Genomic DNA, 22,660 nt, shown 5'->3' on the forward strand with positions numbered 1-22,660 from the left:
AGTTTGCTGGTGTTGGAAAATATTAAGAAGCTCAGTGAAGTCCCGGAATGACCCTAAATTACAGGTTATTGGGGAGCTACTGAACGTCCTTGAGTATGTGGTTGACTGCATTCATCTCCAGAATTGGAAACCTCATAGGTCAGAAGAGGTGATTGGAAGAGAGATGCAGCCAACAGCCCATGGATCCTGAGGAGTTTATTGCGTCTTTAGAGATTTGGCTTCTGGGGAACTACTTAGCCCATTGAACTCAAAGTATAATTTAGTATCTGTATTGCAGTAGCACATAGAAGCCCCAGTTATGGAGCATGGCCCCATTGTGCTAGGCACTGTAAAAACTCATAAAAAGATTCTCCCTGTTCCAGAGAGCTTACAAACTAAATGTACGACAAGAGGAATCAGGTGGGTACAGACAGCAGGAGCATAAGGAAACAAAGATGATACTTTTTTTTCACGGTTGCAGCCGTGTTAGTCTGTATTCGCGAAAAGAAAAGGAGTACTTGTGGCACCTTAGAGACTAACAAATTTATTTGAGCATAAGCTTTCGTGAGCTACAGCTCAAGATGATACTGGTCAACATGATAGGCAGTGGTCTCAACACATCATAGAATCATAGAATATCAGGGTTGGAAGGGATCTCAGGAGGTCATCTAGTCCAACCCCCTGCTCAAAGCAGGGGCAATCCCCAACTAAATCATCCCAGCCAGGGCTTTGTCAAGCCTGAACTTAAAGACTTCTAAGGAAGGAGATTCCACCACCTCCCTAGGTAACGCATTCCAGTGTTTCACCACCCTCCTAGTGAAAAAGTTTTTCCTAATATCCAACCTAAACCTCCCCCACTGCAACTTGAGACCATTACTCCTTCTTCTGTCATCAGCTACCACTGAGAACAGTCTAGATACATCCTCTTTGGAACCCCCTTTCAGGTAGTTGAAAGCAGCTATCAAATCCCCCCTTGTTCTTCTCTTCCGCAGACTAAACAATCCCAGTTCCCTCAGCCTCTCCTCATAAGTCATGTGTTCCAGTCCCCTAATCATTTTTGTTGCCCTCCGCTGGACGCTTTCCAATTTTTCCACTTCCTACTTGTAGTGTGGGGCCCAAAACTGGACACAGTACTCCAGGTGAGGCCTCACCAATGTCGAATAGAGGTGAACGATCACGTCCCTCGATCTGCTGTCAATGCCCCTACATATACAGCCCAAAATGCCGTTGGCCTTCTTGGCAACAAGGGCACACTGTTGACTCATATCCAGCTTCTCGTCCACTGTAACCCCTAGGTCCTTTTCTGCAGAACTGCTGCCGAGCCATTCGGTCCCTAGTCTGTAGCGGTGCATAGGATTCTTCCGCCCTAAGTGCAGGACTCTGCATTCGTCCTTGTTGAACCTCATCAGATTTCTTTTGGCCCAATCCTCTAATTTGTCTAGGATCCTCTGTATCCTATCCCTACCCTCCCTCTCGTCCCAGTTGAGTGTCATCTGCAGACTTGCTGAGGGTGCAATCCACACCATCCTCCAGATCATTTATGAAGATGTTGAACAAAACTGGCCCAATGACCAACCCTTGGGGCACTCCACTTGATACCGGCTACCAACTAGACATGGAGCCATTGATCACTACCCGTGGAGCCCAACAATCTAGCCAGTTTTCTATCCACCTTATAGACCATTCATCCAGCCCATACTTCTTTAACTTACTGGCAAGAATACTGTGGGAGACTGTGTCAAAAGCTTTGCTAAAGTCAAGGAACAACACGTCCACCGCTTTCCCCTCCTCCACAGAGCCAGTTATCTCGTCATAGAAGGCAATTAGATTAGTCAGGCATGACTTGCCCTTGGTGAGTCCATGCTGACTGTTCCTGATCACTTTCCTCTTCTCTAAGTGCTTCAGAATTGATTCCTTGAGGATCTGTTCCATGATTTTCCCAGGGACTGAGGTGAGGCTGACTGGCTTGTAGTTCCCCGGATCCTCCTCCTTCCCTTTTTTAAAGATGGGCACTACATTAGCCTTTTTCCAGTCGTCCGGGACTTCCCCCGATCGCCATGAGTTTTCAAAGATAATGGTGAATGGTTCTGCAATCACATCCGCCAACTCCTTTAGCACTCTCAGATGCAGTGCATCCGGCCCCATGGACTTGTGCTCGTCTAGCTTTTCTAAACATCAACTGCCTAGCCATTGTAAGGTTCTTTGTAGGTAAAATATAACTATATTTATATAAAGAAAAGGAGTACTAGTGGCACCTTAGAGACTAACCAATTTATTTGAGCATAAGCTTTCGTGAGCTACAGCTCACTTCATCGGATGCATTCAGTGGAAAATACAGTGAGGAGATTTATATACACACAACATGAAAAAATGGGTGTTATCATACACACTGTAAGGAGAGTGATCGCTTAAGATGAGCTATTACCAGCAGGAGAGCAGGGGGGAAATTGTTGGGGGCTGAAGGTGATGGCTAGTGGCATTCTGTTATTATCTTTGTTGGGCCTGTCCTGTAGTAGGTGACCATGATTTCAACAATTTCCATCCCACCATAAACCTCAGCCTGGACCAGTCCCCACAAGAGATCCACTTCCTGGATACTACGGTGCTAATAAGCGATGGTCACATAAACACCACCCTATACCGGAAACCTACTGACCGCTATTCCTACCTACATGCCTCCAGCTTTCACCCAGACCACACCACACAATCCATCGTCTACAGCCAAGCTCTGCGATACAACCTCATTTGCTCCAACCCCTCAGACAGAGACAAACACCTACAAGATCTCTATCAAGCATTCTTACAACTACAGTACCCACCTGCTGAAGTGGTGAAGAAACAAATTGACAGAGCCAGAAGAGTACCCAGAAGTCACCTACTACAGGACAGGCCCAAGAAAGAAAATAACAGAACGCCACTAGCCATCACCTTCAGCCCCCAACTAAAACCTCTCCCACGTATCATCAAGGATCTACAACCTATCCTGAAGGACGACCGATCACTCTCACAAATCTTGGGAGACAGGCCAGTCCTTGGCTACAGACAGCCCCCCAACCTGAAGCAAATACTCACCAGCAACCACACAACAGAACCACTAACCCAGGAACCTATCCTTGCAAGAAAGCCTGTTGCCAACTTTGTCCACATATCTATTCAGGGGACACCATCATAGGGCCTAATCACATCAGCCACACTGTCAGAGGCTCGTTCACCTGCACATCTACCAATGTGATATATGCCATCATGTGCCAGCAATGCCCCTCTGCCATGTACATTGGTCAGACTGGACAGTCTCTACGTAAAAGAATAAATGGACACAAATCAGATGTCAAGAATTATAACATTCATAAACCAGTCGGAGAACACTTCAATCTCTCTGGTCACTCGATTACAGACCTAAAGGTCATAATATTACAACAAAAACAAAAAAGACTTCAAAAACAGACGCCAGCAATAAACTGCTGAATTGGAATTAATTTGGAAACTGGATACAATTAACTTAGGCTTGAATAGAGACTGGGAGTGGATGTGTCATTACACAAAGTAAATCTAAATCTATTTCCCCATGTTTATTCCCCACCCCCGTTCCTCAGACGTTCCTGTTAACTGCTGGAAATGGCCCACCTTGATTATCACTACAAAAGGTCCCCTCCCCGACCCCCCGCTGGTAATAGCTCATCTTGAGTGATCACTCTCCTTACAATGTGTATGATAACACCCATTTTTTCATGTTCTGTATGTATATAAATCTCCTCACTGTATTTTCCACTGAATGCATCCGATGAAGTGAGCTGTAGCTCACGAAAGCTTATGCTCAAATAAATTGGTTAGTCTCTAAGGTGCCACTAGTACTCCTTTTCTTTTTGTGAATACAGACTAACACAGCTGCTACTCTGAAACCTATATTTATATGGTATAAACCATCTAGCTACTTTATGGAGCTCAGTAAATTGAACAGAAGTTCTTCTTCGAGTGCTTGCTCATGTTGATTTCATTGTAGGTGCGGGCACGCCCATGTGCGCGGTCATCGGAGATTTTTGCCTTTGCGGTATCTGTAGGGCTGGCTGTGTCACCCCCTTGTGTGCCGCGCTCATGTCCTGGTATATCAGGCACTGCTGGCCCTAAGCACTGTCAGTTCCTTCTTACCCCCCCATGGTGGTCAGTTGGAGTGCCTTTCCTTGCTTGTCAAGGACTTTCCGTTTTCCTTATCTTGGACTTCGTGCCTTTAGGCTTGTACATAGTTATCTTTACTGTTAAGTATTTGTTAAGTGTTGTAGTTAGAGTTGGGTCCCAGTGGGGACTTCACCGGGCATGTCCCGATCTCTGGGCTTTAAGCCCTGCGATTTCTGTAACAGGCCTATGCCTGTTAGCGACCCCCATGGCAGCAGCCTCAAGTGCCTGGGGGAAGCACACATTAAAGAGAGGTGCCAGATTTGTAAGAACTTTCGGCCTCTCACCCAGAAGGAGAGGGATATCAGACTCAGGGCTCTCCTTATGAAATCTGCCCAGGATCAGAGCTGGCTCAGCATGAGTCACCCAGCACCTCGACATCAGTGCGAAGTGCACCATGATGCCCACCCGGCACTGTTCTTCGTCACTGGTTCCTAAGAAGAGGGCTAAAAACCACAGCTCCCCGGCACCGACGAAGAAGGTGGCAGTGAGCAAGGAGCCTGCCCCGAATTACCCACCCACGCTGGAGCCCCACATTTGACCATCTGCTGCTGAGGCCGTTAGCCTGTGGAAAGGTCCTCTTCTGACTCCAGCGAGTGGTACAGGACCGACTGTCCTGCTGGCGCCAACACCTTCTCGAACTCAGGCACCGAAGGAGCTCAAACCTCCGTCTGTGCTTACAGCACAGCCAGTGCTGCACGCCTTGAGTAAGGCTCCCCAAGCCAGTCAATAAGGTTTCCCAGGGAGCAGTGGAGCACTGCCGATCCCTCGAGACAATGGCGTGCTCTCCACCTCCAGACCAACGGGTGCCAGTACCATCATCTAGATCATCATAAAATTATCTTCGGTCTCTGGCGTCGCAGTCGCCGCTGTTGTGATGTGATTCACCAAGGGAAAGCCGCTAGTTCCCCTATTATCAAAGTCGGTCATAGTCCCAGACGCTGTTCCCAGTCACCAACGCTGTGGGAATGATCTCCCTCCTGCTTCTAATCTCCCCGACACTGCACCCGTTCAGCGTGCCATTGGTACCGGTCCCCGGGGCACCTGTCTCCAGTGTTGGTGGTCTTGAGGCAAACTCAGGCCTTGACAGCCTTTCCATGGTCTCTAGAGGGTGTCTCATCAGCAACTGAATGGCGTTTCAGCCCATCGCCCTGAGCGGCGATACTGGGCATTCGAGCTAGTGGCGGCATCGGGACAGTGACAGCCAGGACAGTGGCTGCTCAGTGGTCATGTTGGAACACCTGGGGGGGTCCAGTCATGGTGTTGCCCCCCCTCGGCTCACTTGTCGGCCACAGCTGCGGAGCAGTGATCATCAGCACCAGGCCCCATGCCGGAGGCACACCCAGTGTCCGAGGATCAGGAGGCTGCACCTACACCTTACCCATCCTCCCCAGCGGAGGAGGAACAAGCCCCCCATCCACCGGTTCAGTACTCCTGGTCATCCCGACAAGGCAGTCACTGGGCCTTTCAGTGCCAGCCCGTCTGACGACTTGAAGGACCACTAGGCCTTGTTCCGGCAGGTGGCTGACAACCTGGGCCTACAAGTGGATGAGATGGCTGAGGAAGAGGACACTCTTCAGCGTGCTGTCAGCCTCCACCCATACCCATATTGCACTACCTGGGCACACAGGGGTCTTGAAAATTGCCAGAGGCATCAGGCAGATGCCCTTCTACCTCAAAGCAGGCCGAGAAGAAGTACTTCGTGCTGGCCAAAAGCTTTGAATATCTCTATACCCACTCTCCTCCTGGCTCGCTGGTGGTCTCTGCGGCCAATGAAAAAGAGAAGCAGGGGCACACCAACTCCACCCCACAAAATAAGGAGGCCAAAAGACTTGACTTGTTCGGAAGAAACATTTATTCCACTGCAAGTCTACAACTTTGGGTGGTGAATCACCAGGCCCTCCTGGGCTGCTACATCTTGAATTTATGGAGAGAGTCCCATAAACTGAAGGAGTCCCTCTCACAGGACTGAGCCCAGGAGTTTGTTACTCTGGTTCAGGAGCGCACCTCGGCGGCCTGCTCTGCTCTTCAGATGGCGTGGAACTCGGCGGACTCGGCAGCCAGGGTGGTGGCATCCATGATGGTTAGGAGGTACAGCTCCTGGCTTCAAGTCACTGGTCTCTCCCCAGAGATGCAGACCTCTATCCAAGACCTTCCTATTGATGGGAACGATCTGTTTTCCAAGCAGACTGATACAAGGCTGCACAAGGTGAAGGACACCAAGGCCATCTCCATTCATTGGGTAGCCACACACCGCAACTAGCGCGTAAGCCATTCCAGCGGCCCCCGCCGTTGAGGTCATGGCAGTCTCGCCCGGACCCGTGAGAAGGAGGGACAGGGGCACTGTTTTTGGTCGTTGCCTCCCTTCTACCTCCCACTCGCCTGTGCAAGTCAGACAGACCGAGCATTCTGCAGGGCAGAAACGCTTGTTTTGATGACACAATTGAGAGTGATGCCCCAGCCAGTTCCCTGGGTCTGCTACCTTTCCTCAACCGCTTGTTCCCCTCCACTTGGCCTGGTTGTGGGTTACGTCAGACCTCTAGGTCCTGGACATAATATCGCAGGGCTATATCCCACAATTTTTGTCTGCTCCCTCCCACCCCCTGCATCTGGGGGCTGTGGAGGAGGTTCCTTGGGACAAGAAAGGAAAGTAATTCTACTCCCAGTACTTCCTAATCCTGAAAGGGGACCTCAGACCCATCCTGGACCTGTGCTGCCTCAACATGTCTTTCAAGAAGTTGAAGTTTCGCATGGTCTCCCTGGCCTCCATCATCCCCTCCCTGGATCCGAGAGACTGGCACACTGCTCTCGACTTGAAGGACACTTACTTCCACATTTCTATATTCCCGGGCCACAGGCGCTTCTTCCGTTTTGTCGTGGGAGGTTCATGGCACTGCCCTTTGGCCTCTCTTCAGCCCCGAGGGTGTTAACAAAGTGCATGGTGCTGGTGCCACTTACCTCAGATGTCGGGGGGTCCACCTGTTTCTGTATCTCGACGACTGGCTCATGAAGGGCTGGCTCTCCAGATAAGATACAGAGAAGTCTTCGCTTGGTGCGCTCCACCTCCTGCAACCTGGGTCTGTTAATAAACACACAAAAGTCCATGTTCATGCCAGTCCAACACATAGAGTTCATCGGGGCTGTTCTCGACTCCACATGGACGAGAGCCTTCATTGCAGAAGCTTGGTTTCAGGCCATGGCAGACTTGATTTGCCAGTTAAGAAGGTACCCACTCACCACATCCCACACATGTCTGCATCTGGTGGTGCACGTGGGCATGAGCACGTACGTGGTCAGTAATGCTCGATTTCATCTGCGGCCGCTGCAGGTGTGACTGGCCTCGGTCTATATCCCCAACAAATATTCCCTGGACCGAGTGGTCACAGTACCGAGCCACATCCTTTCGTCCCTGAGTTGGTGGTTGGACCCCAAGTCGGTGTTGCAGAGGGTTCCCTTTGCGGCCCCTTTCCAGTCACTGATTCTGGTCTCAGACTTTTCAGATCTGGGCTGGGGAGCCCACCTGGGCGAACTCAGCCAGGGCTGCTGGCTGCAGGACGATCTGGCCCTCCATGTCAATGTCAGGGAACTCAGAGCAGTTCGCCTGGCCTGCCAGGCGTTCTTGCCCCACCTGAAAGGCAAGGTGGTACAGGGTCCTGGCTGACAATACCGCTGTGATGTACTACATCAAAAGGCGGGGAGGGGTCAGATCCTCAGTCCTTTGTCAGGAGGCGCTAAGCCTATGGGCTTCTGTGTGTGGTACGCCATTCATCTGATTGCCGCCCATCTGCTTGGCTCCAGGAACGTCATTGCAGATCGCCTCAGCAGGATCTTCTCATCTTGCCATGAGTGGTCCCTCCATCCAGAGGTGGTCAGGTTGATTTTTTCCAGCAGTGGGGAACTCCCCAGGTGGACCTGTTCGCGTCCAGGCAGAACAGAAAGTGCCACCAGTTCTGCTTCTTCCAAGGTCTGGACAAGGGCTCCTTCAGATGCCTTCCTCATTCTGTGGATGGGGAGTGCTCATGTATGCCTTTCCACCAGTGCTATTGATCCACAGGTGTTCTGGTGAAGATCAAACAGGATAGAGGGAGAGTCAGCCTCGTGGCCCTGTCAGCACTGGTTTGGACCTATCGACAGCAGCCCTTCTCCTTCTGCCCCTTCGACCGGATCTGCCATCACAGAACCACAGCAACCTGCTGCATCTGAACCTGGCTGTGCTGCACCTGACGGGGTGGCTGAATGTGGATGAAAGAGCGTGTTCGGCCCATGTTCAGCGGGTGTTGCTCGACAGCAGAAAACCCTGGATCAGGGCAACCTATCTGGCGAAGCGGAAAAGGTTAGAGTGCTAGGCCTTGGAGAGGCATCTTTGGGCTGAGCAAGCCTGGCTGTAGGACATCCCGGATTACTTGTTGCATTTGAAACTTCAAGCGTTGTCCTTTTCCTCCGTCAGGGTCCCCCAGCTGCCATCTCAGCACCCCCTGGTCCAGGGTGAGTCCCTCTTCACCCATTCTATGACGGTGCCTTCCTTGAAAGGGCTGGAATGCCTCTACCCACATGTCCAGGAGCTAGTTCCCCCTTGGGACTTGAACCTTGTGCTTTCCAGACTCTCAGGTCCTCCCTTCAAACCCTTGGCTTCCTGTTCCCTCCTTCTCCTGTCCTGGAAGGTCTCCTTTTTGGTCGCTATAATATCGGCCCATAGGGTGTTGGAGATCAGGGTGCTCACTTCGGAATCATCCTGTACGGTTTTTTTTCAAGGAGAAGCTTAAGCTGCGTACTCACCTGGCATTCCTGCCCAAGGTTGTGTCCCAGTATCATACTGGCCAGGATATATTTTTACTGGTCCTCTGCCCGAAGCCCCATGCATTGGATATGAGGAATGAAGGCTTCACACCCTGCACGGCAGGTGAGCACTGGCTTTCTACATAGAACAAAACCATTCCGTAAGTCAATGCAGCTGTTCGTCACAGTGGCAGATAGGATGAAAGGTCACCCTGTGTCTGCACAGAGGATCTCGTCCTGGATCACGGCCTGCATCCGTTACTGCTATGAGCTGGCTAAGATACCCCCTCCGGCAATTGTAACATGACTAGGGCATGGACATCATCGGCAGCGTTCCCAGCACAGGTGCCGGTGCAAGAAATCTGTCAGGCCGCGACCTGGTCTTCCATTCACATGTTCGTGTTGCATTATGCACTGACCAAGCAAACTTGTGACAACACTGGCTTTGGCAGAGGTGTGCTACAATCTGTGAAGCTGTGAACTCTGAGCCCACTCCAAAGATTCTGCTTGTGAGTCACCTACAGTAGAATCAGCATGAGAAAGGACTCGAAGAAAAAATGGTTACCCACCTTTTCGCAACTGTTCTTCTTTGAGATGTGTTGTTCATGTCCATTCCATTAGCCACCCTCTGGCCCCTCTGTGTTGGAGTTGTCAGCAAGAAGGAACTGAGAGAGCATAGGGCCAGCAGCGCCCGATGTACCAGCACATGAGCGTGGCACTCAAGGGGGTGACACAGCCGGCCATATGGATACCATTAAGGCAAAAATCTCAGATGACCGTGCACGTGGGCACACGTGCACCTACAATGGAATGGACATGAGCAACACATCTTGAACAACAGTTACGAAAATGTGAGTAACCGTTTTTCCCTCTAGTTCCCATTTGTCAAAGAGCTGCTAAGCAATCCCTGAGTACCTGCCTGCTGAGTTTAGAAAGTCTGCAAGAGTCCTTACAGGCCTTAGAAGTAGATGTAGAAAATTGTATTTCTTTCTGGTTCATACTGTTTTCTCAGTTTGCTTCTACAGCATACATTGAAACTGCTATGACAGATAATTCCAATAATTTATTTAAGTTCTGAGATATTACCAGTATCTGTAATTGTGCCAAGTTTAAGGCGTGTTACTTCTATGAATTTTAGGCTTGGCAGATGCAAGGAATACACGATACCAAGTTTAAATTTTAAATAGGTATTTTTAGTTCCTTCAAACTTTAGATTTATTTGTAATTTTCAGAAAATTCAGTCTTTATCTCTTTCCTGCCTATCTTAAGAATTAGTTTTTTGTTTTAAATTTGGGAATGATAGACTAACATTTTTGTATCTAAGCACAGGATTTAATTCCTCCTGTAATTGCAAATCTCAATGTAAACTGGGGAACTGCAAACAATGCCACAATGCTATAGAACAGATGTAATTGCTGAAAAGCACAACTTATAAGAATCAAAACCCAAAATGCAAAGTCTTGCCCCCAAAACTATGTAACTGAATTTACTATTTGGGCCAATTCCAAGAACTGTTCATCTACAGTTTTTGGTAACTGGTATCTCCCAGAAAGGTGGGTTTTGTTTTGTTTTTTGTAATACTAGAAGGAGACAGACCAAGGGAGCTCCTATAAATTTATCATTTCATAGGTTATAAAGAACTCTGTAAATTCATTGTCAGTCTCAACATTTTTCCCATAATGGAATACATTTACACATGAACTTTTTCACAATAATGTATGTGCAGCTTTTTTTTCATTTTATAAATACAATTTTTAAATTTAATTATTTATTTACTTTAATCTCTTGACTCTCTCTTCAATAACAGGTACGTCGCAGAACTTCCAAAAGAGAGAGGCGATGAAGAAGCATGTAATTATCCGTGTTCCAAGGTGAAAGCTTTGAAGAATGCTCATAATTTGAAGCTTGAGGCTGAATGAAGCTGTTGGTGCACAAAATGGGGTTGCTGAAGACAAAAACTTACTTTACATTTACTACCCCTACGTTTGCAGTCCTAGGTCACAAGCTTTAGCCACACACATGTTGATATCATTAACTGTGGATTTTTGTGAAGTGTAATGTGTGCTGCCTTTGTAGACATGAACTAAAGAAGAAACTTGTAAATAGCCCTTTTTTAATGTTTCCGACTTCTGAAGTGCTTGTATAGCTTTTATCAGTGGCTTTAAACTGACAGTGCCCAACTGTTTATTAGATCTGTTGATTTAAAAAAAGAAAAAAGTTTTTGTTAGAATGGATCTCAAGCAATATCTGTCAGTGTTCATATTTGTACTCTCCTTGGCATTTAACTGTGAAAAAAAAAATCAGTTGAATAAATAGTGCCATTTTCTTTTGCCACTATTTGTTGAGGGGGGGAAAGAAAACGATTGATCTTTGTTTCCTTTGTATCTAATCTAGAGTTTACTTTTAAGCACCCACCTGTCGTCAAAGTGCTAAATTACTTTCTTTTACCAGTGAACGATGGCCGATAGAATAATACAACAGATTCAAATTGTGAAATAAGTTGTCTGATTCACTTTACACCTCAGTATTGATGCCAGGCTTTTCTGGACTTCTAGTGGCATTGAAAATTCAGAAAGGATTTAAAATATTTTAATTTTAAAAATGTGTTGTTAAATAATGTACTGAATACCCTATCCATTTTATCTTCCCCTATCAGTTTTTATTAATCTACTGTATCAATAAAATTCTGTAACTGAATGAGTTTTTAATAGTCTAGTATGTTAATGTGTATAGATATTTCCTCCTGAACATTATGTTCACACAGAGCAAATTATTACTACATTATAATATGAAATCTGATATATAAACATTAGTGAAAATACAGTTCTTATTACAATGTAAAGTTAATCACAAAGAAAAAAAATTTTATTGATGCAGTGTGTCTTTATAAAGCTGTTCTTGAGAGCCAAGTGTTTTGTATTTTATAGTGAGTTGCATGTTTATGAAAAATGTGCTGAAAATGGGATGTAATTTTTTTTTTTGGAAACTCTTACCTAGCAGTAGTATATGGTAGGTTGCCTCATGAGAGCACCTTCTACCAAGAGTTTATTATACTTATTTTTTGTGAGCCAAATTTTTTTTGGTATGAAGAGCTAAATTGTCATTGAATGACCAGCTGTAGGTCTTTGCAGTCAGGTATTCGAGATTTGAATGAAGCTCACTTTTATTTAGTGCTACCTTAGAGTTGTTGAATTTTTGTTTGTTGGGTGTAATCTACAAAGAACAGAGACGAAATATGTAAGGCAGTATCCTGTGTGCAGTTTTACAAACTGTCTTTGAACCAAAATGTATAGGTTGTTATTTTATGCTTAGCCAAGCACGTTTTTATAATTTCAGGTGCACTTCTCCCTCTGGTTCCTTGCAGTTGACTGAAAAAGATTAGTTTCTAACTTATTAAATCTTTATCTCATTAAATAATGGAGCATTTTCATATAACCTATCAAAGCATATGTTCTTAAGTTATAATTGCAAGATAGCAGATAGAGCATAGGGATGTGAGAGAGGATGATAGTGTTGAAACATGGTTTTACCGATTTCAAAACTACATCATAAGAACTTCGACTGTTTTCTTTTGACTTTTTCCATTTAAAATTTCTGTTCATTGAAAACTTCATTTTCAAAAAGTAGATTATTCTGCCTCTACTTAAGTTTTTTCCCAGTATTCAACTGTTCTAGTTATACCCGTGAATAGAGGGGAACTGCTGCCCATAAGGGCAGTTAAAGTTGGTTTAAGTGACTAACTTTGAAATTTTTATTAGCACAACAAACCTAATAGCTTATTTACACTTCAGCAGGGCAAATGCAAGTTTTTTATCCTATAAAATAAAAATTGAAAGTTAACTTTATATTTTCTTCATTGACAGAATTGCACTGAAAACATTTATGGAAGATATGTCTTTAAGTCCATTTTATACAAAATATGAAAAACTGGTGTTGAAACTGCTGCGGGCTGTTGGTTATATGTCCATAAGCATGATTAGATCAAATTTCATTGAATATAGATGCACAACAACTGATCATAAAATATGATTGATGTAAATTTAAACTATAGTTTTGCAATTTAAATGTTTATTTTTTGGGTTATAGTGTGTAATTCATTATTTCTTGGGAAAACAGGTGCAGCAGATATGACATTCTGATATTCAAACCTCTTCTAGGTTCATCCTCATCTCCTCATATAAGTAAAATGAATATTTTATGTACTAATATTGAGATCTGCATACAGTAGCTACAGTAGAGTAAATAATTATGTATAAAAATATAAATTGCTAACATTTAGTTAGCATGTTCTTCTGCAATGATAATGTTCAGTTTATAAAAATGTACTGTATTACATTAAAAAATCAAATTGAACTCACTGTAACAAGGTCCAGTATGAAGTTCTTACAAAATTACAGTGAGTATCTTGTATCCTGCAGCAAATTAAGCTGATCTTCATTACATTTTGAATTCTTGCTGCAGTCCAACAGGAAACTTTCCAAGCTCTTCACTTTACATGTAAAATACATGCAGTGACTGTAACTGTTCTCTAGCTGTTAAAGGTTAATTTACTTTCTGACTCCATAAGCTTGGTTTTTGACACTTCTTCCTTGTTTCCTCTACCACCTCTGAGAATGTGAATATTAAGGGCTCTTCTTATGCTACTCATAAATAGGGAAATATATGAAACTGCTTGCTTGACAGTTGTAGCTGAATAATCTTCCCACAAAATTAGATAATCTTTATCTATACTTTAATCATAAAATCATAGAAGGCTGGGGGAGGAATCTTCAGAGGTCGTCAAGTCTATCCCTGTGGACTGAGGTAGGACCAACCGTACCTAGACCATTCCTGACAGGTGCTTGTCTAACCTGATCTTAAACATTTCCAGTAATGGGTATTCCACAAGCTCCTTGGTAACTTATTCCATTACTTAATTATCCTTATAGTTAGAAAGTGTTTCATACCTATAATACCTAACCTAAATCTCCTCCCTTGCTGCAGAGTAAGCCCATTACTACTTGTGCTACCTTCAGTGGATGTGGAGTTCACATCCTCTTTATAACAGCCCTTAACATATTTGAACACTGGTATCAGGTCTCCCCTCAGTCTTCTATTCTCAAGACTAAACATGCACAGTTTAACCTTTCCTCAGAGGTCAGGTTTTCATATTTGTTGTTCACCTCTGAACTCTCTAATATATTCACACCCTTAGTGTGGCGCCCAAAACTGGACAGAATACTCCAACTGAGGCGTCACTAGGGCCAAGTAGAGTGAAACAATTACCTCCCATGTCTTAGGTCATGTCTACAGCACAGTTCCGAGGCTGCAGCATAGATGATTCCTACATCAGTGGAAGGGTTTTATTCTTTCAGTGTCAGTAATCATCCTCTCCAAGAGATTGTAGCCAGGTCGACGGAAGAATTCTGCTGTCAATCTGGCTCTCTACAGTGGTGGTACAGGCAATCTAGCCATGTCACATAAGGCATGAAATTTTTACTGCCTTGAGCAATATTGCTAGCTTGCTGTAACTTTTAGTTGTAGACCCGGCCTGTTATATGACACTCCTTTTAATATGCTCCAGAATAATATTAGCCTTTTTCATAATTCTGTCATATTGTTGGCTCATATTCAATTTGTAATCCACTATAATCCCCAGAGCCTCTTCTGCAATACTACAGCCTAGCCAGTTATTCCCCATTTTGTAGTTGTGCATTTGATTTTTCCTTCCTAAATGCAGGACTTTGAACTAATTTTTATTGAATTTCATTCTGTTGATTTCAAACCAGTTCTCCAATTTACCAAGGTCTGAATCGTGTCCTTCAAAGTGCTTGCAACCCTTCCCGGTTGGGGTTATCCTTTCATTTTACAAGCATACTCTCCACTCCATTATACAAGTCATTAAAGAAAATACTGAATAGTACCAGACACAGGTTAGAACCTTGTAGGACCCCACTAGATATGTTCTCCCAGTTTCACAGCAAACCATTGTAACAGTCATTCAACCAGTTGAACAATGAGTACAATCGTTCAACCAGTTTTGTGGCCCCTTAGAGTAATTTCATCTAGATCACATTTCCCTAGTTTGCTTATGAGAATGTCATGTGGGTCTGTGTCAAAAGTCTTACTAAAATCATAAGAACGGCCATACTGGGTCAGATCAAAGGTCCATCTAGCCCAGTACCATGTCTTCCAACAGTGACCACTGCCAGGTGCACCATTCCCTTGCCCATTCCCAGCTTCTGGCAAACAGCCTAGGGACACCATCCTGGCTAATAGCCATTGATGGACCTATCCTCCATGAATTTATCTAGTTCTTTTTTTGAAGAATAGCAAGATATTTCATGTCTGCAGCCTTCCCCCAATCCACAAGGCCAGTAACCCTATCAAAGAAGGAAATTAGCTTGGTTTGACATGATTTGTTCTTGACAAATCCATGTTGGTTATTACTTATAACAGCTGAGCAGTGAACAGCAGAGAGGCTAACAGAGGGAGTTTGCCTGGGATCTGTCTGAGAGGAGGTACGGTAAGGGCTGCATTAGGGAGGCTGTGTTGTGAGTATCTGAGTGTCTGTTGTGGGGACAGTTTGACCGTGTGCTTGATTGGTTGTTGGTTTGAAAAGTGTGAATTGGGAGTGCTTTGTTCCAGGTGAGCCTTGAGGGGGCCTGACTATTATAAAAAGTCAGTCAGCTGCGAACCAGCTGAGTGGTGAACAGCAGAGAAGCTAACAGAGGGAGTTTGCCTGGGAGTTCGCCTGGGGAGAGCCCACTGAGGCTTACATATTGCCAGTTTCTCTGAGTAGTTACTACAACTCCTGAGGAAGCTCGTAGAAGGAAGGTAATATGGATGGGGAGTGTTCAGCTGTTGTGACCTGCACTGGATGTGCCATGTTTGTCTTTCTTCCACAGGACAGAAGGGACTTTGTCTGTACAAAGTGTAAGCTGGTCTCCATATTGGAAGAGAAGGTTCAAGGTCTGGAGAAACCAGTATTGACCCTGCGTTGCATAAGAGAAACAAGATTTCCTGGACAGACATCAGGATATGCTTCTACGGGCACAATGTTCTGAAGATTCAGAGCAGGCTGTGCAGCGGGGACAGGAGGATGGTGAAGAAATTTGGCATCATGTGACCTCCAGAAGAAAGGGGAGCGTCCATGTACCAGCAGCGCAGATACAAGTAAGCAACCGTTTTCATGTTCTCTCCACAGGTACTAATGCAGAGAGTGGACTAGATGATACATCTGAGGGAAGGGAGCAGAAGGAGACTCCGCTGATTGGAAGGCATGAGATGCACTGTCCTAGAGATGGGGGTTCCACAACCACTGCTCCCAAGAGGAGGAGGCGGGTGGTGGTGGTCGGTGACTCTCTCCTCAGCGGGACTGAGTCATCTATCTGCCGCCCCGACTGGGAAAACCGAGACGTCTGCTGCTTGCCAGAAGCTAGGATTCACGATGTGACGGAGAGACTGCCGAGACTCATCAAGCCCTCGGATCACTACCCCTTCCTGCTTCTCCATGTGGGCACCAATGATACTGCCAAGAATGACCTTGAGCGGATCACTGCAGGCTACGTGGCTCTGGGAAGAAGGATAAAGGAGTTTGAGGCGCAAGTGGTGTTCTCATCCATCCTCCCCGTGGAAGGAAAAGGCCTGGGTAGAGACCGTCGAATCGTGGAAGTCAACGAATGGCTACACAGGTGGTGTCGGAGAGAAGGCTTTGGATTCTTTGACCATGGGATGGTGTTCCAAGAAGGAGGAGTGCTAGGCAGAGACGGGCTCCACCTAACGAAGAGAGGGAAGAGCATCTAACCTAGTGAGGAGGGCTTTAAACTAGGTTCACCGGCGGAAGGAGACCAAAGCCCTGAGATAAGTGGGGACGTGGGATACTGGGAGGAAGCACAAGCAGGAGAGCGCGAAAGGGGAGGGCTCCTGCCTCACACTAAGAAAGCAGGACAAACAGTAAGTTATCTCAAGTGCCTATACACAAACGCAAGAAGCCTGGGAAACAAGCAGGGAGAACTGGAAGTCCTGGCACAGTCAAGAAATTATGATGTGATTGGAATAACAGAGACTTGGTGGGATAACTCACATGACTGAAGTACTGTCATGGATGGATATAAGCTGTTCAGGAAGGACAGGCAGGGCAGAAAAGGTGGGGGAGTTGCATTGTCTGTAAGAGAGCAGTATAACTGCTCAGAGCTCCGGTATGAAACTGCAGAAAAACCTGAGTGTCTCTGGATTAAGTTTAGAAGCGTGAGCAACAAGGGTGATGTCGTGGTGGGAGTCTGCTATTGACCACCGGACCGGGGGGATGAGGTGGACGAGGCGTTCTTCTGGCAACTAACAGAAGTTACTAGATCGCAGGCCCTGGTTCTTACGGGAGACTTCAATCACCCTGATGTTTGCTGGGAGAGCAATATAGCAGTGTACAGACAATCCAGGAAGTTTTTGGAAAGTGTAGGGGACAATTTCCTGCTGCAAGTGCTGCAGGAACCAACTAGGGGCAGAGCTCTTCTTGACCCGCTGCTCACGAACCGGGAAGAATTAGTAGGGAAAGCGAAAGTGGATGGGAACCTGGGAGACAGTGACCATGAGATGGTAGAGTTCAGGATCCTGACAGAGGGTAGAAAGGAGAGCAGCAGAATACGGACCGTGGACTTCAGAAAAGCAGACTTTGACTCCCTCAGGGAACTGATGGGCAGGATCCCCTGGGAGAATAACATGAGGGGGAGAGGAGTCCAGGAGAGCTGGCTGTATTTTAAAGAATCCTTATTGAGGTTACAGGGACAAACCATCCCGATGTGTAGAAAGAATAATAAATATGGCAGGCGACCAGCTTGGCTGAACAGTGAAATCCTTGCTGATCTTAAACACAAAAAAGAAGCTTACAAGAAGTGGAAGATTGGACAAATGACCAGGGAAGAGTATAAAAATATTGGTCAGGCATGCAGGAGTGAAATCAGGAAGGCCAAATCACGCCTGGAATTGCACTGGGCAGCACAGCATGGGGAGGAGGTGACCAGCCCTCTGTGAAGAAACAAGTGGTTTGGGACTACTTAGAAAATCTGGACGAGCACAAGTCCATGGGGCCGGATGCGCTGCATCTGAGAGTGCAGAAGGAGTTGGCGGATGTGATTGCAGAGCCATTGGCCATTATCTTTGAAAACTCATGGCCATCGGGGGAGGTCCCGGACGACTGGAAAAAGGCTAATGTAGTACCCATCTTTAAAAAAGGGAAGGAGGAGGATCAGGGGAACTACAGGCCAGTCAGCCTCACCTCAGTCCCTGGAAAAATCATGGAGCGGGTCCTTAAGGAATCAATTCTGAAGCACTGAGAGGAGAGGAAAGTGATCAGGAACAGTCAGCATGGATTCAGCATGGATTCACCAAGGGCAAGTCGTGCCTGACTAATCTAATTGCCTTCTATGACGAGATAACTGGCTCTGTGGAGGAGGGGAAAGAGTGGACGTGTTGTTCCTTGACTTTAGCAAAGCTTTTGACACAGTCTCCCACAGTATTCTTGCCAGTAAGTTAAAGAAGTATGGGCTGGATGAATGGACGATAAGGTGGACAGAAAGCTGGCTAGATTGTCGGGCTCCACGGGTAGTGATCAATGGCTCCATGTCTAGTTGGCAGCCCGTATCAAGTGGAGTGCCCCAAGGGTCGGTCCTCGGGCCGGTTTTGTTCAATATCTTCATAAATGATCTGGAGGATGGTGTAGATTGCACCCTCAGCAAGTTTTCAGATGACACTCAACTGGGAGGAGAGGTAGATACGCTGGAGGGTAGGGATAGGATACAGAGGGCCCTAGACAAATTAGAGGATTGGGCCAAAAGAAATCTGATGAGGTTCAACAGGACGAGTGCAGAGTCCTGCACTTAGGACAGAAGAATCCCATGCACCGCTACAGACTAGGGACCGAATGGCTCGGCAGCAGTTCTGCAGAAAAGGATCTAGGGGTTACAGTGGACGAGAAGCTGGATATGAGTCAACAGTGTGCCTTTGTTGCCAAGAAGGCCAGTGGCATTTTGTGATGTATAAGTAGGGGCATTGCCAGCAGATTGAGGGACGTGATCGTTCCCCTCTATTCAACATTGGTGAGGCCTCATCTGGAGTACTGTGTCCAGTTTTGGGCCACACACTACAAGAAGGATGTGGAAAAATTGGAAAGCGTCCAGCGGAGGGCAACAAAAATGATTAGGGGACTGGAACACATGACTTATGAGGAGAGGCTGAGGGAACTAGGATTGTTTAGTCTGCGGAAGAGAAGAATGAGGGGGGATTTGATAGCTGCTTTCAACTACCTGAAAGGGGGTTCCAAAGAGGATGTATCTAGACTGTTCTCAGTGGTAGCAGATGACAGAAGGAGTAATGGTCTCAAGTTGCAGTGGGGGAGGTTTAGGTTGGATATTAGGAAACACTTTTTCACTAGGAGGGTGGTGAAGCACTGGAATGCGTTACCTAGGGAGGTGGTGGAATCTCCTTCCTTAGAAGTCTTTAAGATCAGGCTTGACAAAGCCCTGGCTTTGATGATTTAGTTGGGGATTGCCCCTGCTTTGAGCAGGGGGTTGGACTAGATGACCTCCTGAGGTCCCTTCCAACCCTGATATTCTATGATTTATTACCCTATTAGCCTCTAGGTGTTACAGATTGTTCCAGTATTTTTCCAGATATTGAAATTCTCAACGATAATTGCTAGTGGTTCCAGAATTGCTTCAGGAAGTTCCTTAAGTACCCTAACATGCACAATTGTGAGTCTATGCATGAAGATGGCCTTTGAAAATCTGGCCCTCTTTTTTTCTAAGCTTTCTACATATGAGTTCATATTTGAATCTGACATTTTATTTTTCATAACAAAATACTGAACCATTTTTCAAGCATATGAATCTTGGTGTTTTGAAGTTTTTCTATTAGTACAAACATTTAAATAATTATTTACAAAAGGAGTCACCAATGCTGAAGAAATTTCCTTTAAATACTAATGTGTCCTGTTTGTGACTAAAATGCAACAAACTTAGAGGTGAAGTACTTAACACTTGTGTAATATCTTTCATCTGAGGATCTCAAAACAGTTCACAAAGAGGTTGAATTATTATTGCTATTAAGACTTAGGATTTAAATGGCTTTATGGGATAGGTTATCAAAATCTGTCTCCATGAATGCACATTGTAAATGTTAGGGGTCTGATTATGTAAACTCATATGCATAAATTTTTAAAGGATTGGGATTTAAAATATATACTTGCTTTTTTCAGCAACCAACTCCATTAAAATACTTTGGGTATTATAACACTTGCACACAAGACATGTCTTTAAGAAGTGTGTATACCTAAGTGTGCACAATTGCGAGCCCGTGCATGAATCTGGCCTTTGAAAATCTGGCCGTTTGTTTTCAAAGCTTTAGGCAGATTAATTCAACTTCACATCAGTGAGCTGGTAGGTATTGTTAGTATTTTACCCATTTTTCAACTGAGGAAACTGAGGTAGACGTTGAGACACTTGTTCGAGGCAACACCGTGAATCATGATTAGAACGAGCTCCTGACTACCATCCTGTAGATCTCTCATTATCCCTGTTTTACAAATATGAGGCATCGAGAGGTTCAAATAACTTAAACATGGCCACACATTGAGTCAGCAGCAGAATGAATAGTAGAACTCAGAACTCTTCACCCTCAGTTCCTTGTAGGAGTCAGGCTGGCATTCTCTAATCTCGTTACCCTTAATGGACATCACATGCACAAAGACCTTGTCTACACAAGGAAAATTCTACCTTTAATTTAGGTGCAGCTCCCCTCTAGGTAGCAAAGGTGGATGCTATAACGTAGGCAGAGCATGTGTTTATACTGCTGTATCCAAAGGATTACACAACATGCTGTTAAAAATAACTGCGCTTTTATCTTCAGGAGAGCATCCACTCTTATTATGACCAGTGGAGAATTGCAAATCTGAATGTTACCAATTGTAGGTGCAAGCATAACGAAAACAGTAGAACCCAAACAATTTGTTCTTAAACTTTGATTCAAATCCTGCCATCTAAAAGTTCTGACTTCCACCTAATTAGTTCACTAAGTACCATTAACAAATTTGTGAGCAGCAGAGGGTAAATAAATGTGCATTAGTTATTATATAGTAAATATCTCATATAAGTCGCAACTAAAACAAAGCATCTGATGTTGCACTGTAAATCAGTGCCTCACTACAAGTATTCAGTCTTGTTTTTAATAGCACATTAATTTCAATAATTAGCACGTATATTCTTTGGCAGCTGCAATATACTGTCCTTTGTATCTGTATGCTCTGAGGACTAAGGGTGGATTTTTTTCTGAAATAAAAATAGATTTTTCACAAATCCATACTTTGACATTTCAGAAATCCTACAGTACAACTTTGGAATTGATTTAAACATGCATAAAGTACAGTACCTCACAGGTATTTTATTGGGTTACTTGTATTTTCTGATATTTTGTATAAAACTTTAAACGTAGGTAGACACTTTTAAAGAACTGTAGTATTTTGGAAACCTAAGCAGTGTGTTTGAATGCATTTCTTATATTTCCCTGCTTATTCAGACACATAGTCACTGCAGAAAATGTTTTTTAAATTGTTCTGTATTTCATAAGCTAGTGTCTTTGGTTCTGCACAAAACTATAGAATATAAAATGCTGGGTACTATAAGGAGAATATGCCAATATTCCCCCTCACTTTATCCTGTGTGTATAGTAGTAAAGTACGCTTTGTTTAACTTAGTCCAGTCCTATTCTCATTACTACAAAGCATGTGGGAACCTAATATAAAAGGAAGCTTCTAGATTAGCAGCTATTTCTATTAATATTTATCAAGTGCCCGACAGTGTGCTACAGACAGAATAAGATTGGTCCTTGTCCTAAAGAGTTATATTTTACGTTTCCAGGTGTCTACAGTCCCTGTAGTATATTTGTATTCAGAAAAAATAATATACATGTAAGCTAAAACTATTTGAAAGAACAGAAATGTGGTTTTTTTAAATCTATATTTAATAAAACCATAACATGCTAATTCTAAATCAATTAGTTTCTTATTTTTAAAGCTATTTTTATAGGTGCAATAACATACCTTCTGGGAATAAGTATACATAGAGAAACGCAGGCATCTCAGTATCTTTGGCCAAAGAAGCATCTTTGGCCTTCTGCCTACTAGGCCGGATACTGCTCCACTTTTTCCTAAAGCAGCTGCTGACCCTCCGTGTGTAATGGTTGAAAAGAACTGAGAATTGGAGTTGAGAGAGAATCTTGTCATGCTTCTACTTAGAGTTTCCCTTTGAAATGATTTAGGTGAACTCTAAACACTGGTGTGTGGAGGGGTGTGTGTGGCTGGCAGGGGGAATGGATATTGGTGGAAGGAAGCACTTTGAAAATACTGGAAATTTGAGTTGAGAATAGGGTAATCTACACAGATAAATGGTGGTAGGAGCAAGGAGTAGCAGGACATCAAACTTCAACCAAGATAACTCCGCTGGTCAAGTGGAGATGGGATCGATTGCCACCTTTTATATTAACAGAACCCTGCAAGGTGGATACCTACATGAGGTAGATAAATCTGTATTATCCCCATTTTGCAGATGGGGAAACACATAGGATAAATGACTTGCCTGGGGAAATTGAGAAAGAAGTGGGAAGGTGGAAGATTACACAAGCAGATACCCACATAGCTGTGAGATATTAGTATCCGAGGTGTGTTAAATCCTCTTTCTTAATTTGTGTTCTCTGTAATCCCCATCTC

At 44.7% G+C, this 22,660-nt stretch overlaps 1 protein-coding gene across 3 annotated transcripts in view; it reads left to right on the forward strand.

The window, feature by feature from the left end:
* The window catches only part of PDS5B (PDS5 cohesin associated factor B), a 259,687-nt gene extending 248,068 nt beyond the window's left edge, over window positions 1-11,619 (forward strand). For all 3 annotated transcript variants that reach the window (XM_037892188.2, XM_037892184.2, XM_043531708.1), the window contains one exon: window positions 10,733-11,619. In XM_037892188.2, coding sequence (XP_037748116.1) covers window positions 10,733-10,768 — 36 coding nt within the window. In that variant the 3' untranslated portion in view covers window positions 10,769-11,619. The remainder of the gene's footprint in view (window positions 1-10,732) is intronic.
* The last annotated feature ends 11,041 nt before the right edge of the window (window positions 11,620-22,660 follow it).

This window comes from Chelonia mydas, chromosome 1, assembly GCF_015237465.2.
Source record: "Chelonia mydas isolate rCheMyd1 chromosome 1, rCheMyd1.pri.v2, whole genome shotgun sequence".
NCBI classification, from domain to species: domain Eukaryota; kingdom Metazoa; phylum Chordata; order Testudines; family Cheloniidae; genus Chelonia; species Chelonia mydas.